Genomic DNA, 17,813 nt, shown 5'->3' with positions numbered 1-17,813 from the left:
ATACAAAGGAACCATAAAAAAGTAAACTGTCAAACCCCATATACTTCTAAGCCCAAATCCCATTTTGGTACATGAAACACAGAGGAATCTCTGGGGGCCCACTCTCAAAATACTGGGCTCTTTTTAGTTTTATTATTTACATAGAACCTTGGTGGTTGATTAAAACTGAAGCTTTTTCCTCATAATTATTCAAAGTGTTTGTGATTTTTTTTTTAAAAAAAAAAGCCAAAGTTTTGTTTTTTTTAAAGGAGCATCGAATGTCATGCATGCAGCTGTAAAATGAGCCATTTGTTCCTGTAGCTATGAAGGTTATCTGTAAAGATGAAGCCAGGAGTATGGAAAGAACTGTGATCTGTTTTCTCCATGGTGATGCAAGTAAGTGAAAGACCTCTCTCTAGCACAGCTGGCCATGTGCAAAAGTTTAGTCTGCATTAAGTATACTGTGGAAAGAATTAAGTGAAATCTGTTTCTCCAGCTTTCTGCAATGTGTATCCAGATCTTGCTGCTTCTGAGTGATAAATGTCAAAGTGGAGCCAGTCAGAAATAATCATGAGTACCATAAGCCTGAATGCTGAAATAATAAAAGATTACAATCTCCAAAGTTTAAAAAGTCACAATCCTAAAAGTAAAACTACAGATGTTGAAGTTCCAAAGGGCCAAATCCTGAAAACTAATTCTCACTGAGAGAGTAGGAGAAGACTTTGTCAGAGGGATAGAATAAGGAACAAAGTCTGGGGGTGGGGTTATTGTCTCAATTTACATGCAGGATGGTATCACATGATGCAGAAAAAAATACCTAGAAATCTGATCAAACACCATCTTGGATATGTCTGTGAAGCTGTCCAAAGATGAGTGTGGTTCTGACTAGACCAGGTAGGGGTGATCATCCTTGATATTAACTAATAACCATCTAACCAGCCAGGAGACCTTAAAGGTACAGAAGGTAAACTGCCTTTTCTCTCTGAAAATTACAGTTTTTCTTTGCTGTATCAGAGATCAGAATACTAGGCTTGGGTGGAGAAGTTATATGTGTGCCTGACCTGCACAAAGTCCTGAGATAAACCACTACCACGACGAAAAGAAAGGCATAAAACAAACACAAGTCCAGAATCAGCAGCCTCTGGATTCAACAACCCACTCCAATAGCTTCCCCAGAGTCAGCAGGCTTTTAGCTTCCTATTATTTTAAAATGTCAGCGTTACTTTTGTACAATTTGGTATGCTGTGTCCTTTATTGTTGTATTGTTCTGATTCCAATACTGGAGGTACAAATGATACAGACTTTCAGACAACTCTAACTCATTTTAGTCTCTATTAATATGCTTAGTATTGACTTTCAGTATCAATACTGTTTGAATATGTAAATGTACTGAAATTTCTTTAAATTAATGGTAGTCCTCATTATGCACTTGTATTCTTCTAAGATAAAATTTTCCAAAATCCCAGCTCTCTGGTGATTACAAACACAACACTGACCAAAATTACTTTTGATTAGCCTTGTCAGAAGAGTTGGACTATCCACCATGGCATTTCAGAGGACCACAGTTATAAAGCTGGATTATGTAATTACCAATGGTAATAATACACATGTAGATATTGGCTTTCTGACTTGGTTCTTTATGAATATAGCTTATCTGCTTGTAACTTTTAAAGCTATGTGACTTGTCTGAATAAACCTGAGCATTTAGCTTGGCAAAAAATTCTCTATTCTTACATACATTATTATGAGTGTCCTACAAAGTATTATGTAAACATTCCCCTATCTTTCTGATATAAATATCCCTTTAAAATGTAAATTAAGCCAGGTGTAGCGTATGCCCTTAATTCTAACACCAGGGAAGTAGAAGGTGGGTAATCTCTACATGTTAAAAGCCATCCTGGTCTGCACAGCAAGTTCCAGGGCAGTGAGGGCTACACATAGAGACTTTGTCTCAAAACAAAACAAAAATCAAATATGTGTGTGTGTGTATGTGTGTGTGTGTGTGAAAAGTCTTTTAATGAATTTTAAATATTTTTACATAACTGTATTTTGGGGAGTTAAAACTTCTTGGATTTCAGACTTTAGGAATTTATATCATCTTTCAATTTTAGCATTTGGGATTACAGCATGTGGGTATTTTAGGGAATTATGATTCAAGCCTAGGCCCAATGGTTTACACCCTACTGAATCACCAACAAAATTACTCATTTAAAAACAAACAAACAAAAAATAAAAACAAGATCTAATATCACAGTGGAGTTATACTTAGTTTTATACATCCACTCCTGGTTTTAAGTTTTAAAAAAAATTAGTAACTCCTCTATCGACACAAAGTAATTTTACTAAAAATTTCTTTAAATTTTTATCTACCTTTAAACCAGAAACAAATAAGGCAACACACACATAAATGAGTCACCCAGAAGATAATGTACTTTTTTCTTATTCAATAGCAGTTAAATGCAGGAATGACAAAGGACAGAGAGTGGACTTTATAAGATTACTATAAAAGACATTATGGGATTACCGTAAGTGAGGATGTACAAGGGTTTTCCATTTGTGTCCATGGTTGTCAGGCAGGGGGCCTTTGGTGAGATGGTCCCCCATCGCTGTAGTGCAGCTTCTAAAGAGGGTGGCCAGTTCGTGACTACTCCCAACTGCTCCCCTCTTGTGGCCAGCATCTGGGCACCTTCTGGCTTTGGCTGGTTTGGATCTGGTTGTTGAACTAAATACATTTAAACATATAAGAATCTCATAAAAAATACACCCATGTTAGTATAATTTATTTTAGAGTTTGTAAGAAATCTAAGAGATTCATATTTAAGGCATAAGTGTATCAGCTGACAGTGAACATGCTTTTCTAGAATCAAAATCATTATGGATGTAACAAAAGAATTGAGCTCTTACAATTTCCAAGGGAACACAGAATGGAGAATTCAGGTGGGTGTGAGAACATTTGTAGATAACAGACAAAACTGAACCATATGTTTAGAGTCTCACATTTAAATGCATGGGTTTAAAGTTCTAATTATTAGCACACAGTATTCAAGACTCCAAAAGGCTCAGCTCTTACATTATATTTTCCCCCTTTAATGATGAGCTATAGGCAGAAATCTTCTACACTCTAAAAATAAGAAAAGCATGGTGAAATTACTTTTGTGAGTAAAACTAAACTAAATGTCTTATTGTAGAATACACTGTTCCTCTTCTTTTAGTTTAGATAGACATTAGCCATGATAGTAGCACATGCCTTTAATCCCAGCACTCAAGGAGGCAGAGGCAGGCAGATCTCTGTGAGTTCAGACAGAGAGAGTTCCAGGACAGTCAGGGCTACACACAGAAACCCTGTCTCATAAAATGAAAATGTTTAGATAGGTGTGAAACTGAAATTATTTCCCCTATTTCTAGATTCTCTCTAGAGTTTGAGTGATCACCTCCATCTGCTATCTGGAAAATCAGCTGAGTCGTCTATACATTTTATTTTATTTTTCAATTTTTATGTATATGTATATGGTGTATGTGTTCCCATGTGTACATGAATATGCACATATAGGTTGAAGGTCGTTGTTTGGAAATTTCCTCCATCATTTTTCTTCCTAATTCATTGGGGCAGTACCTCTCAATCAAACCCAGAACTCATGGATGAGGTTGGTGTTACTCACCAGCTTGTTCTGGTGACCTATACTTTCCAAGACTGCATTTTACATGAGTTCTGGGGATCTGAAATTCCATCTTCACACTTACACCCAAGTGCTTTATTCCATTAGTCATATGTCTACCCCATCCCTCAGCTGAGTCTTAACTTCAGTTAACAGATAACAAGAAGCTTGGGTTTGATCCAACAAACAGATCTATGTTTCAATTTTAAGTTATCTAGTTGAAGACTCCCATTCAGTATAGGAGAGGTGGATGGCAGAGTCCTCACCATGCTTCCCCAATCTCATAATCTTGTGTATAAAGTATCCTTCAGCTCTGAGCAACGGATCTCTACAGTTACATTTTGCTTTGCTATCATGGCACTGAGTTCTTACAAAGAGGCCTAAATCACAGAGTCACATTATTACTGAGGGAGCAGGTGGCTTCAAAGCGCTAACTGCTCGGCACTTGGTGTACCTTTAACATATGCACTGAAAACAGCAACCTGCCCTCTGGCTTAGAATTCTATTGTTAAGAAAAGGCAAGTTTATCACTCTTAACAAAATAAAGTCATTCTGCAGAAAATATAGCATTGTACATGGAACTACAGGACCTCGTAAAAGAAGAGGCAGGAAAAAAAAATTACCTTCTAACAATTCTTCAAAGTCATCAACAAAGAATTCCCGTAATGGGGGCCGCTTCGGTCGTTTAAGGGTATTGACAAGCTGTTGAATTTTTGCTGATACCCGACTACTTACTGGTACACCTGAAAAAATAGGAACCAGGGCGGAAATGAACAAACAAAATCTGGAAGAAATAAGATAACTTATGAAAAAGTTTCCAAACAATAGTGTTTTTGTTTGCTGTAGTGGGAATACAGCATAAGGCCTTACATGTGAGACAAGGTGTCTAAGCACTGACCTGTACCTCTATTACTTCAAAAGTGTTTTTAATCTTAAAATGTACTTTCAGAATCGAAGATTATTATAGCTCTGAAAACATGGGAAAATAACCATATTTCTTAACATCTAAACATAATATCTTCTCATCAGCTAGTTCTAATCAATTTGGTTCAGATGAACCCAAGACTAGTAGTTTTGAAGCACAGGTAAGAATGTTATCACTAGCTCAGGAATGGTTCTGAGACGAGGAGCATACACAATGAGAAACATTGAACAACACAATGCAGGAGTCAGAATTTACCCAATACTGAAACTTGAACAGATTTCAAGGATAACAGAAGTTTTTAAGTAATGGAAAAAATAACATCAATGATCAATTTCAACAATGCGTATACCAGAAAACAAAAGCCAACTTGGTATAATACAAGAACAGCAATTCTGTAAGAAATGAAATTGCTACCATTTTAATGAAATTGATCTTTATGAATAAGTAGCATTAGGGCTTCAACCATGCTAAGGAAAGTATGCAATTTGTTAAAGATATGGCCAGAACTAAGTATTTAATTGTGAACCACCCAGTCATCATAACATCAACAAACACTGTAAGGTACATTGATTGTTGCATGTTGATACTGTTCTGCCCATTTTTCACAAAGGAAAAAAAAAAGGGATAATTTTACTGCCAGATTCTACTCTAGCCTAATTTTTATGACACTGGCAGGAATATAACACAATTAAACTAGAATACAGTAGAAAGTTCATAATTGAGGCTTGCTGATTTGTACTCCATACTGGGAACTATTAATGTTATTATAATATACCAAGATTAGAAATATTGGAACTAGGGGAGCCCTTTTACTATGTAAGTTATCAAAGCACTGATAATTTATTTCCAATCTGAGAAAAAATACCTCCTTCTTCTAAAATCTAAGGCTACAACACCCCTATAAATCACTTTGTTTTCCATGTAACTTCATTTTGCCCTCTGATGTAGGTATTCAAGGTCTTAACACTTGTACTGTAAATCCTGAAAGACACTAATGACTCAACCAACATTATTTATACATTAGAAAAACATCAGCATCTAATTAAATCTGTATCTTCTCATGGCTAAATTATTGCGATATTTGCATTCTTTTTAATAAGGAGAAATTCTTAGACAATTTGGTAATGATTTATATATTTTTCGCTGTCAGGTCACTTTCTAGAAAAGTTCCTGAGGAATCTGAGAAGCAGGACTGAAGGAACCAATGAGTGTCGTGTCTAGAAGCAGCACATTCACTCAGAAAGACTCATGCTAATTATAGTAAGGACAGAAGAAGAGTGTTCACACAGGAGGAAGCGCCTCACTATAAGACATACCATCCCCAGTCTCCATGAGCTCAGCATTGCCATACTTTGGTGCTGTCCGGGATGTGGTAGAGCCCTGTGGCCTTTCCACTTGTATTGAGTGTTCTGAGGTGTATGTGGTTACATCAGGAGGTGCAGAATGATTTTCTGTAAAGAAGCACAGAAGACAATTTTCTGATGAACTTTATGGTTATTCCAAAGGCTAACCAATAGGATGTCAAAAATTCCTAGAAAATACTTTGACAAACTCACATAGTAAGATCACTTTGAACAAACATGGTGACACAAGCCTGTAATCCTGACACTTGGAAGTGGATACGATGGACAGCAGAATGCTCATTTTGAGAGAGACTGTGTGGTCGTTATCTCTTGCTTTTCTCGTCTTATGTGCAAAAGAAGTTTCTACAGGTTCCACATGAAGCAACTTGCCCTAAGGGATCAAACTTAATTTTGGAGTTTATTTTGCCTTCAGTTTTGTCAAATGTGCATGCAACATATACAGGCACATACTCATGCTATTTTCTTGTTCCCAAGCTTTTGATGATCTCAGCAAAAGGTCAAGTGCTGCCAACTTTTTTTTTTTTTGACTGCCTTTGTCTTTGGAATGAAGTATTCTAATTCTCATCAGATTTTATTAGTTTGCTTTTGCTTTAAAAATGCCAATTTCTATAGATAAGTCCCAGATATTCTAGGAACTTATCCTTGTGCCAAATGAGGAATTACTAAATGTCACACACTCAGGAGTTATATTTAGGTCACACTGAGCTTTGGCGTATATGAGTAATACAACCTTTTATAGTTTGGATAAATTTAATTCTGCATGCTATAATTTCCTTCAGTATTCCAAGTGTAAACTCACAAAGGGAAAGCCAAAGGCAGTGATTAATTTGTTCAGAAATATGTGGTCCTCTTAGTAAGATTATAAGAACTTTCTTAAAAGAACAAAATCAGAGAATATAATGAGTTACATGAGGCAGTTGGTCGGTAACCTCTTTGTTCAGGTACCATGGATAGCTGATGGCCTCAGCAACTATCCTAAGCTCTAATCAGCAAAAATAAATTATGTTGTCTAAAAATATTTAACGGTTACATTTACATACAATGCTTAATTCTCTGATATTTCAAATGTAAGTTATTAGGTAACACTGACTGGTAATTTTCTTCAAAATGTGTTAAACTGAAGTAATATCACTTTGAAAGGAGCATTGCTTGTTCAGAATGTTCCAATACTCTCCTTTTTACTTGCAACAGTTATGAGAGGAACAAGGCCAAGAAATTATGGTTCACATTTTTTTTCCCTTTACTGAAAAAGTGACTTCAAGATCCCAGTTGTTGCTAATGGGAGAACTCAAAGCAGATGCTGTTCTTTAGGCAATGGACCAAACAAACTCATTTGGATAAGAAAAGGTCAATGCTTTTAACTTTGTTCCACTAAGTTCAAATGGGGTGAAGCTTAAAATGTCAGTTTGAAATGACTTTGCCTACCCATCAAGTAGTTAAAGATCCACATTCTGGGTATCTAAGCTGACTGTGTTGTTCTTAACTCATCATTCCATTTCCTGTTTCTTGGTGTGGAAAGGTATTCCTGCAGTATTGCAGGTGTGACTTGGGAAGACTGCACCTGCCCCTCACTATACTCTCAGTATAGATGACAGTGTAATCTGCAACTGCCTCCAAGGACTTAACTGTTTCCCTACTCGGTGGCAACATGATGGAGTGACCATACTGGATCTTATCCAAGCAATTTACCTTGTGTAAACCTCTTACCATTGAACTGTTTGAGCATCTTAATCCACATAAAACAATGAATGACAACAAAGATCAAGATGTCCTACTTGTGCTCTGAGAGTGAGGACTAGACTAGGTCCCAGTAAGTAACAAGCATATGGGCCAGGATGATAACATCACCCACACAGTTCATACAACATACTCATCTAACACATGTTTCCTCTAATTATTGCTTACCTCTTCACCTGAACTATTTTCAGATGTTCCATGGTCTTGCTTCTGACCTTGTGGGTTTAAGATTTTTATTTTTCATTATGTATATGAATCTGGGGGATAGATGCATATGAGTATAGCTGTGTCTGGAAGCCAGAAGAGACTACTCCAGGGTCCCCTGGAGTTCAAGCTACAGGGAGTTGTGAATAGTCCAATGTTTGTGCTGGCAGAAAAACTCAGGTCCTCCGCAAGAGCAGTATGTGCCCTTAACTGCTGGGCCATCTTTCTAGCTCACCTTCTACTTTTTCTAATCTACACAGCCTTCCTCATTCTGGAGTCCACATATAGAATAGTATGAAGTACCTAAACAATCTGAATGCCTTTGGACAGAAATCTTTAAGTCCTTCAAGTTCCTCATATGACACTCTCCCCCATCACCCACCCCCCGCCAAGTAACAGCAGCTCGTACTTTATAATCTGTTTTTCTGTGGGACAATGGTCTTATAACCTGTAAAGATGTGTCATTTGTATTGGTTTAATAAAACACTGATTGGCCAGTAGCCAGGCAGTAAGTATAGGCAGGGCAACCAGAATAGGAGAATTCTGAAAAGAGAAAAGGCTCATAGTCTGCAGTCATCACCCAGACGCAGAGGATGCAAGGTAAGAATGCCTCACTGATAAAAGGTACCAAGCCACATGGCTAACACAGACAAGAATTATGGGTTAATGTAAGATGTAAGCGTTAATCAATAAGAAGCCTGAGTTACTAGGCCAATCAGTTTATAATTAATGTAGGCCCAACACCAACACATAGCTGGGAGAATTCTTGCTACAAGAGACTGAGGTGTTGAATAACCATAAAGCAAGCGTTTGAGAAATGTTTTGTGCAATGCAGTAACCCAGGTGTCCATCAAATTCTATAACCAGAGCATTCCTAGAGAACAAACCAACACTCAGTGCTAACTCAGAAAATGACAAGAACAAATCAGACGCCAGCAAAGGCAAAGGACCCAGCCCTCCACGCTATGTGCATCTCACTCACCTATGTGTGTCTGGGCCATGACATCTGCCAGCCGGTGTGCTGCTCCACTGCCCCCACTCTGAGTGGAGGAAGAGGAGGTGGTTGATGTAGTAGAGCCATGGATGGCCTGGCTGATCCAATGCTCCATGTTGATGCTGCCCTGGCTAGAGGTTGGGGTTCCTTGGGAATCACCCTGTACTGAGCCTTCATCTTCTGAACCAGAAGAGGTATCTATTTTCAAGAAGAGATTTGATTTGTTAAATAGTGCAGCAAAGATGGTCTTCAAAATCACTGCCTTACCACACACTGCCAAAAGTTTCACTTCAGATCAAACAATAATAACCCAGGAATTTTTGGCTTGAAACATTTTTGAAAAGTTATTCCACTCTTCACATAATCCAACTTTTATATTCAGTAAGTTTCATAACTAAAATACATTAAGTAAACTACAGGACATTTATCTGGACATTAAGATACTAGGCAAAGATACCTATTTTCTCAAGAGTAACTCTTTAGGAAAAAGCCAGTATCTTCTCTGTACATACCCACTAAGTTATAGGATGGGGTACAATTTTCTAACACAATCTTGAGCTACTTCTACTTGATTACAAATAGGTTTGCTGTGATTCCTTGGATGTCCAAAATACTTTTTGAACTATGACTTATTTTTAGTCTTACTGAGAATCAAAATGCCTATGAAGTTACTCAGACTTTGAGTTTTGATGAAGAAATGGCAGCTAAAGAAGAACCCACTTTAAAGTACACACGCACCATATCTCCTTCTCTAGCAACCTAGCAACTCTGTGATCTCTGCCTCTATCTCTGGTGCTTATTACATATTCTCATTATATCACACTTTGTGCTCAATGAAAGTCTATTCACTTTTAAAGCATTCATTTATTAGAAAATGTTCTCACATTTAGTTGGTTTATTTTTATATCTGGAAAAAATGAGATTACCTAAGGAAAATGCACATTATTCACAAAAATTAATAGATATATTTTCATTTAATGCCAGTTCAGTTAGCAGGAAGGGGTTAAGAATGAATGACTGTAGTGTTTGTTTTCTAACCTATACTGTAAGAATGACTTAGGGTCTCAACTAGAGGTAAGCTATATGAAATAAAAGGAAACAAGAAGGCTCAGAAATAGCTCTGAAATATATAACAGGAAAGAGCAGGAGCAGCATCATTAAAAATAGCTACACCACTTTATCATAATACATGTTCTGCAAATTTTTCAGAAATATATTAGAAAAACAAGAATATTAGAAAATTTCTCTCCTACCTTTTGGCCTTTTAGCATATAATTTATATATAATACTATTTAAATAAGTGAAACTTAAACATCTTATGTATTTATTCTTAAGACTTTGAGAAGTGCTTGAATGCATATATCAAGGCCATCTACAAGCTTCTCCCCAGAAACTCTTCATATGCTCCTTTCTAGTTAACATTTCATTTCTTGCTCTAACCCACACCACCTTTCAAGATAAATGTACAGAATAACATCCCTCAGGATACAGACACAAAATGCTACACAAGATATTAGTTAGCTAATAAACAGGCAACATACAAGAGAGATGATACACTCTGACCAAGTGGCTGTTAGAACAGGACACTAAAACCTACAATTAAAGTCCAGGTTAGTATTTAAAAGTGAATTAATGTTATTAATAAACTAAAGAACAGCAAAATGTGACATCCTCTAAGACTACAAAAAGTATTTGATGGCATCTCAGGATGAAAAAATTCAAAATATTAGGAATATAAGGAAATTGTCCTTAAACATAAATCCTCCAAAATTCTCAATTACTGAAAAATGTGCTCCTGAGCTCTTTGGGCACAATGATTTAGTGCCACCAGAGGTTATTTACTTCTGGTGTTTTCACAGGACCTTCTTAGTTCCTGTGGGAAGAGGCTGTTACAAAAACTGAGACTAGCCAAGTTCCTTTGGCTCCCTGTCTTCATGGGACCTCTCCCTCTTACACTCACTCACTCTTCCATCTCCCACACTTCGGCAGAGTCAGAAACTCCTCACCACAGGCAAGCAGGTACCATGCTTCGTAACTTTCCTAATTGTGACTGTGTCGACCTTCTAAAGTATTTTAAATAAAGCATACTTAAAAACACACTAACAAGGCAAAGGGAAAGTAAACAGGCCAATGCTTCTAACCATTTTAAATGATGGGTTAGTAAATCTTGGATCAAATCATGGATACTGTTTTTGTGAACTTTTCTGGGCTATAGCACTTCCATCCACTGACACACAGAAATGACTGCTTTTATACTACAATATCAGGGTTGAGGAGTTGTGAAAGCCTACAGAAGCTAAAATACTGTCTCACATTCCACAGGTAAAGTCTAAGTGACTCCTGCTTTAGGTCATCATCTGAATTGATTGACCAATTCACTTGATTTCTTTCACAACATAATAATATATGATATTAGTATCTAAAGATTTAAGGATATATATATGTATCTATATGTATGTATACATATATATATATCTGTCTAGCAGAAAAAAAGAACTATCTAACTTCAATTATAACTAAAAGGTATAATATTTTCTATATGGACAAATAAATGAGTAAAATTTTCTAAGGATTTTGAGTGATTATAGTTGAATCTTTATGAAAATATAAAATACTAATATAGGTACATATATAATGATGCTAAATTTCCCTTCCAAGTTAAACTCACATACTATTTTTTGAGTATGGTTCATGAAATTGTTAACTCCTGGGGATGGATATACCTGAAGGACTCTATGTCGACACACTACATATACTTGCACATCCTTTTTTAATGTAGCAGAAGTCATAATATCCAGGTTATTAAACCAACTTATATGCTCATCAATAAAAAAACTGTGGTTCAGTATACACAATAGACTTTTACTCAGTGGTAAGAAAAGGTCAAATCACAAGATCTACAAGAGAATGGACAGAGAAGGAGTTCATTATATTAAGGAAAATAAACCATATAACTAAGCAACTAAGGGAGGAACATTGCATGTTCCCATTCACATATGGAATCTGTGTGTGTGTGTGTGTGTGTGTGTGTGTGTGTGTGTGTGTGTAGAACGTGAAAGCAGAAAAGGAACTACAGAGGAGGAGATAAGATCTAAAGTGAGGTAGAACAAGAGAATAATAGGATACATGTGACATAGAAGGGAAAGAATGACAAACGGGGGGGGGGGGGGGCAGGACCTAAGGGATGAATGAGATGTAGATGGGCATCAGAAGGACTCTGAGGAGGATGAGTAACAGCAATGTATATGTGAAGATGCTATGATGAGGCCCATTATTTTGTATTCTGACATTTAAAGAGTTTTTTTTAAGACTGCTATTGCTGAGATAGTTATCAATTAATTATAAGGAGGAAGACATATCACACATTTAAGAAGCAGAAACATTGAAGGTGTTGCTAACCTGGGGGTGTATAGGCATCCATAGAGGTCTGTACAACCAGAGATCTTCGTTTGGAAGGCATGGGCACTGCCATCTTCCTTTCTTTGTGTTTAGCAAGAGCTGCCTGGACAGCTTCTGTATGAACATCTGAAACCAAGAGAGAGTCCAATTATTCCACCATTCAGGCCCAAGTCCTAAAAACAGATCCTTCATTCAACTGTCTGTACCTGTTGTACATGGGATCTTTGTACTTAGGCTAAGAAATAAATAGGTAAAAGAAAGTAAAGTAGTTAGTCCCACCAGTCTGAAATACCCAGTAGAAAAAAACATTAAAATTTATTCACTTTATTAGAATTCAATCTTTATTTTAAAAAAATTGGCTCCAAAATGCTCATGGCTTTTCATTGAGTAAACGGACCCTGACTATTATAGGTCATGTATTCAAGCTTGATAACTCCTTCCAATATCCCATTAGAGGAAGTATATATGCCTCATAACTCATAGTCAGAAAACATAAGCTAAAATCCAGAGACTGTATTAGACATTTTATAAATATTAATCCATGATATCAATTCCACACATATTAACAAATGCCAATTTTATGTTTATTTCTCTCCACTTCTAGAGATGAAAGGCAAGATGCTGCATATGCTGGACAAGAGTTCTAACAATGAACCACATCCCTTGCCTAAATGCCTACTTTGTAAGACAGCATCTTTACGAAAGACTTAGAGTAATGAGAAAGAAGCAAGCATTGAGTTACATTCAGCATTTTTTCTATTTATTTGATGAGAACTATAAGGTATAAGTCAGTTTTTATTGAAAATTTGCATTCAATTTATTCTAATTGAGGTGTCTCCCCACTTGTCCTTCCAGATCCTCCTGATTCCCCAATTCACCGAAATCCACACCCTTTCTTTCTCTCTCTCTTATTAAAATACAAATAGGTATCTAAAATAGTAAGGTAAAATAAAAACAAAGAAACCAGAATAGAGAAAAGCAAACAGAAGGGAAAAAGACTAAGAGAAAATACAAGAAACACATATAGATGCAGAGACATACTATTCACTTTCACAAACACAGAAATCCCACAAAAACACAACACCACAAATCATAATATATACAAAAAAAGACTTGTAAAGAAAAAAAGTAAAAACATGGATAGACAAAGCATTATGAGGCCAGGAATCTCCAAAAATATCAATGACTTTGTTTTGTGTTGGCCATTTACTGTTGGGCATAGGGTCTGTCCTTAATGATTTGTACACTCAGTGAGACTCCATTGAAGAAAACTAATTTTTCCTTTGTGAGCAGTTATCAACTGGAGATAACTTCTGGGTTAGGGATGAGGGCTTATGCCCACTTCATCTTTTACTGCTGGAACCACATTAGGCATATAGCTGTGTTTGCTGTCAGTCTCTGTGAATTCATATATGCATCAGTTCCACTGTGTTTGGGAGGCCTTCTTTGATGTCATTCATTCCAACTGGCTCTCACAATGTTTCTGCCTCCTCTTCCACAGGTTCTTTGAGCTCTGAGAAGAGGGATTTGATGGAGACCTCCCACTTCGGACTGAGTGTTCCAAAGTCTCTCACTCTCTGAACATTGTTCCATTGTGGGTTTGGTTTTGCTCCTATCTATTGCAGGTGGAAGTTTCACTAATGGCTGAACAAGACAGTGATCTCCAAGAATAATAGAACTGCTACCTTCCTTTAGCAGAAAAGTAGTATTTGGATTTCTGCTATATCGCTGATCTTTCTGGTCAGGTCCCTGGCCACCCCAGCAGTGTCAGGTATGGATTATATCTCATGGAGTGGACCTTAAATCTAATCAGATATTAGTTGGTACCTTAGCTAGGGTTTCTATTGCTATGATGAAACACTATAACCAAAAAGCAAGTTGGGGAGGAAACTTCCACTGCACCTGTTAGCCATCAAAGAAGTCAGGGCAGGAGCTCAAACAGAGCAGGAACCTGAAGTCAGGAGCTGATGCAGAGGCCATGGAGGAGTGCTGCTTACTGGCTTGCTCATCATGGCCTGGGCAACCTGCTTTCTTACAGAACCCAGGACCACCAGCCCACAGATGGCTGCACCCACAATGGGCTGGGCCTTCCCCCATCAATCACTAATTAACAAAGTGCCCCTACAGGCTTGTCTACAACCTGATCTTCTGGAGGCATGTTCTTAATTGAGGTCCCCTTCTTCTGGATGACTTTAGCTTGTGCCAAGTTGACATAAAACTATTCAGCACAGTTAGTTACTCCCAAAGATTTGTGCCACTACTGTACCAGCATATATCATGCAGGTAGGTCACCTTTGTGGAGCTTAGGGTTTGTAGCTCGGGTGGAGTTTACTATTCTCTTCTGCTATAGGAAGTACATTCCAGTACCACGAACATTAGTCAGTAGGGGTAAAAGCTCTAAGAAAGCACCAGTTTGACATTTCTGTGCTAATTATTGTCTTGAGTTACTAACAATTTGTGGAGAACAATCAATAGCTCTGGAAATAACCTCAGTTGTTTGGTGGTGTTCATGGGGCCCCTTTGACCAACAACTTGATTAGATGTAACCCACTATGGAACTAGAGGTTCATTTGGTGAGAAAGGATGTCTACCTGGGGCTTTGTCTCCCAAGTTATTTTGGTGATTACATTTATGTTTCTTTCATATATGTACATATTCTAAGAAGTTTCTACTGTATTAGGTTTCCACTTGACCCTTAAAATGGCCCTTAGTTTTTGTTGTCCTTCCCCATATTACCTTCCTCACTGTTCCTTCCCTTCCCTTCCCCCTTTGATCCTTCTATTCCAATTGCCCTATAGTTCCTAACTATTTTATTTCCCAGTCCTAGAAAGATCTGCCACCACCACCACCACTACACACATACACACCTAGTCCCATATTCTATACCTAAGCTCTGTGGTTATATGGACTGTAGGCTACTTATTGAATAATTAATAGATAACATCCACATATAAACAAATATATACCATATTTATCCTTTGGGGTCAGGGTTTCTTCATTCAGAAAATTTTTTTTCTAGTCCCTTCCACTTACCAGAAAATTTCATGATTTCATTTTTTTAAACAGCTGAACATTAAATTATTCCATTGTGTAAACACACCACATCTTCTTTATCCATGTTTGTGTTGACAGACATCTAGGCTGTTTCCTATTTCTGGCTATTATGAATAGAGCAGCAATGAACAAGACTGGGGGGTGTTATTCTATTCAAACCACCACAATACCCAAAGAGTGGTATGTTGAGGTAAATCTATTCCCAGGTTCCTGAGGAACCACCACAGTGATCTCCATAGTAGATGTACAAACTTTTAATCCTACCAGCAACGGATTACCCTTCCCATATTTCCTCACTAGCATGAGCTCTCATTTATTTTATTGATCTTGGCCATTCTGACTACTATAACATAAAATCTCAAAGTAGTTTTGATTTGCATTTCCCTGATGACTAAGTATTTTGAACAACTCTTTAAGTGCTTCTCAGCCATTTGTTTTCTCTTTTAATGATCCTCTGTTAGACCTGTATCCCATTTTTAATTAGATTACTTTTTTATATATTTGAGTTATTTACATATTTCATATATTAGTCCTTGATCAGATACATGGTTGATTTAAAAAAAACACATTTCCCAGTTTGTAGGTTGATGTTTTGTATGAATAATGGTGTCCTTTGCCTTGCTTTTCAGTTTCAAGAGGTCCCTCTTATTAATTGTTGACTTTAGTGCCTGCACTATGGGTATTCTCTTCAGGAAGTCTTTTCCTGTGCCAGAGAGTTCAAGAGTATACCCCAACTTTCTCTCTTATCAGATTTAGTGTATCTGGTTTTATGGTAAGGCCTTTGATCCATTTGGGCTTGGGTTTGTACAGGATGATAAGTATGGATCTATTTGCATTCTTCTTCATCCAGATATCCAGTTTGACCAGAAAATTTGTTGAAGATTTTGTCTTTTTTTTCCAGCGTGTATTTCCAGCTGTTTTAATTTTTTAAAAAAAATCAGGTGTCTACAGGTATGTGAACTTATGTCTGGGTCTCCAATTCCACTTATCAACATGTGTGTTTTTATGTTAATAGCATGCTGTTTTATTACTATTTTCTACACTATTTTGTTATTTTGTGAAAGTGTTTATCAGTTATAGGGGTTTCCTGGTGCAATTTTGGGGGTTATTTATACATACAATAATCATCTATAAATATAGCTGTTTTGACTTCTTCCTTTCTGATTTATATCCCCTTGATCTCCTTCAGCTGTCTTATTACTCTAGCTAAAACTTCAAGTACTATAGTGAGTAAATATGGAGAGAGTAGACAACCTTGTCTTGTTCCTGATTTTAGTGGAAACGCTTTGAGATTCTCTCCATTTAGGTTCATGTTGGCTATGGCTTTGCATGTTGCAACTTTCTAACTGAGATGAGACAGACAAGAGATAACCAGCTAGGGTAGAGAACTAATGGAAGAACTAACCCTGAGGCACAGAGTGGCTACTCTGAATTGTGAGGCCAGAGAAGTTCTTCTGAAGAGTACAAGTGAACAGGACTATTTCTAAGAGATTTTAGGCACCAAACTATACATGGAATATGTTGCTTCAAAGAGTGAAAACCAGAGGCCAAGGAGGATGCACCAATCATACTGAGATAGCAAACGGTGTACATCCTGTTCTAAGTAGAACAGAAAACAGGTGATTTTAAGCAGGCAAAAAACACGGTCGGGGAGAGAGAGAGAGAGAGAGAGAGAGAGAGAGAGAGAGAGAGAGAGAGAGAGAGAGAGAGAGAGAGAGAGAGAGAGAGAGCCTCCTTCTGGAACGTGGACAGAAGACTATAAGAAGAAACGAGACCAATTCCAGAGAAGAGGACCTCTTATGCCCATTGTAGCAGAGAACAAACAGAGGTTATGAAACTTAAGAGCTATTATCTGATAGAAGGTGTGACTAACTCCAAGGATGTCACCACCCACCTGCTGATAAACACTTTCACAAAATAACCATTTGGTTACACAAGGAAAGTATACCCTATGTCATTATTGTTTTTTTCATAAAAAACTCTAAAACAGCTTCATACACCATTGTATTAAGTTCTTCCTATGCAATTAAAAGAAAACAATAAAAAAAGAAAGGCTATTTCAAGTCACAAAGAAACCAGCATCCCTTTGTTAGGAAATGTCCTTCTTAATAAATAAGAAATGTGGAGGAATTTACTTCCAGTTAAGCTACAGGGATCCAGAACATAAACAAGAAATACAAATTGTAGAAGTCATAAAGACAGATTATTGACTTACTAGCCAAGTCAAGGAACATATAAATCTAATAAAGTAACTAAAATTTAAAATCTATTTTTAAGGCCTGCTAGTCAGTGAGTAAAGGTTATCTACCACCAATCCTACAGGCTGAGACTGATACTTAGGACCTACATAGAAGAAGTCAAGAAACCTACTCCTACAAATTGTCTTTGGCCTCTACATGTATGTCATTAAATGCCTACACACATGTACACAAAATAAATCCACTAGACTGTATATATTAAAAATATTTTCAATAACAGCAAATCTAAATAAATTGTACTTT

General features: G+C 37.0%; 1 protein-coding gene across 4 annotated transcripts in view; it reads right to left on the bottom strand.

Moving 5' to 3' along the window:
- Window positions 1-17,813, bottom strand: part of Dip2c (disco interacting protein 2 homolog C) — a 373,272-nt gene that overhangs the window by 129,907 nt on the left and 225,552 nt on the right. For all 4 annotated transcript variants that reach the window (XM_038334504.1, XM_038334505.1, XM_038334506.1 and 1 more), the window contains 5 exons: window positions 12,259-12,384; window positions 8,848-9,057; window positions 5,877-6,011; window positions 4,259-4,378; window positions 2,504-2,701 (listed from right to left, as the gene is read on the bottom strand). In XM_038334504.1, the coding sequence (XP_038190432.1) occupies window positions 2,504-2,701; window positions 4,259-4,378; window positions 5,877-6,011; window positions 8,848-9,057; window positions 12,259-12,384 (789 nt within the window). The remainder of the gene's footprint in view (window positions 1-2,503; window positions 2,702-4,258; window positions 4,379-5,876; window positions 6,012-8,847; window positions 9,058-12,258; window positions 12,385-17,813) is intronic.

The sequence above is a fragment of the Arvicola amphibius genome, chromosome 6 (assembly GCF_903992535.2).
Source record: "Arvicola amphibius chromosome 6, mArvAmp1.2, whole genome shotgun sequence".
In the NCBI taxonomy this organism is placed as follows: domain Eukaryota; kingdom Metazoa; phylum Chordata; class Mammalia; order Rodentia; family Cricetidae; genus Arvicola; species Arvicola amphibius.
Note: the sequence above shows the minus strand (reverse complement) of the source record. Positions and strands in the feature narration are given on the sequence as shown.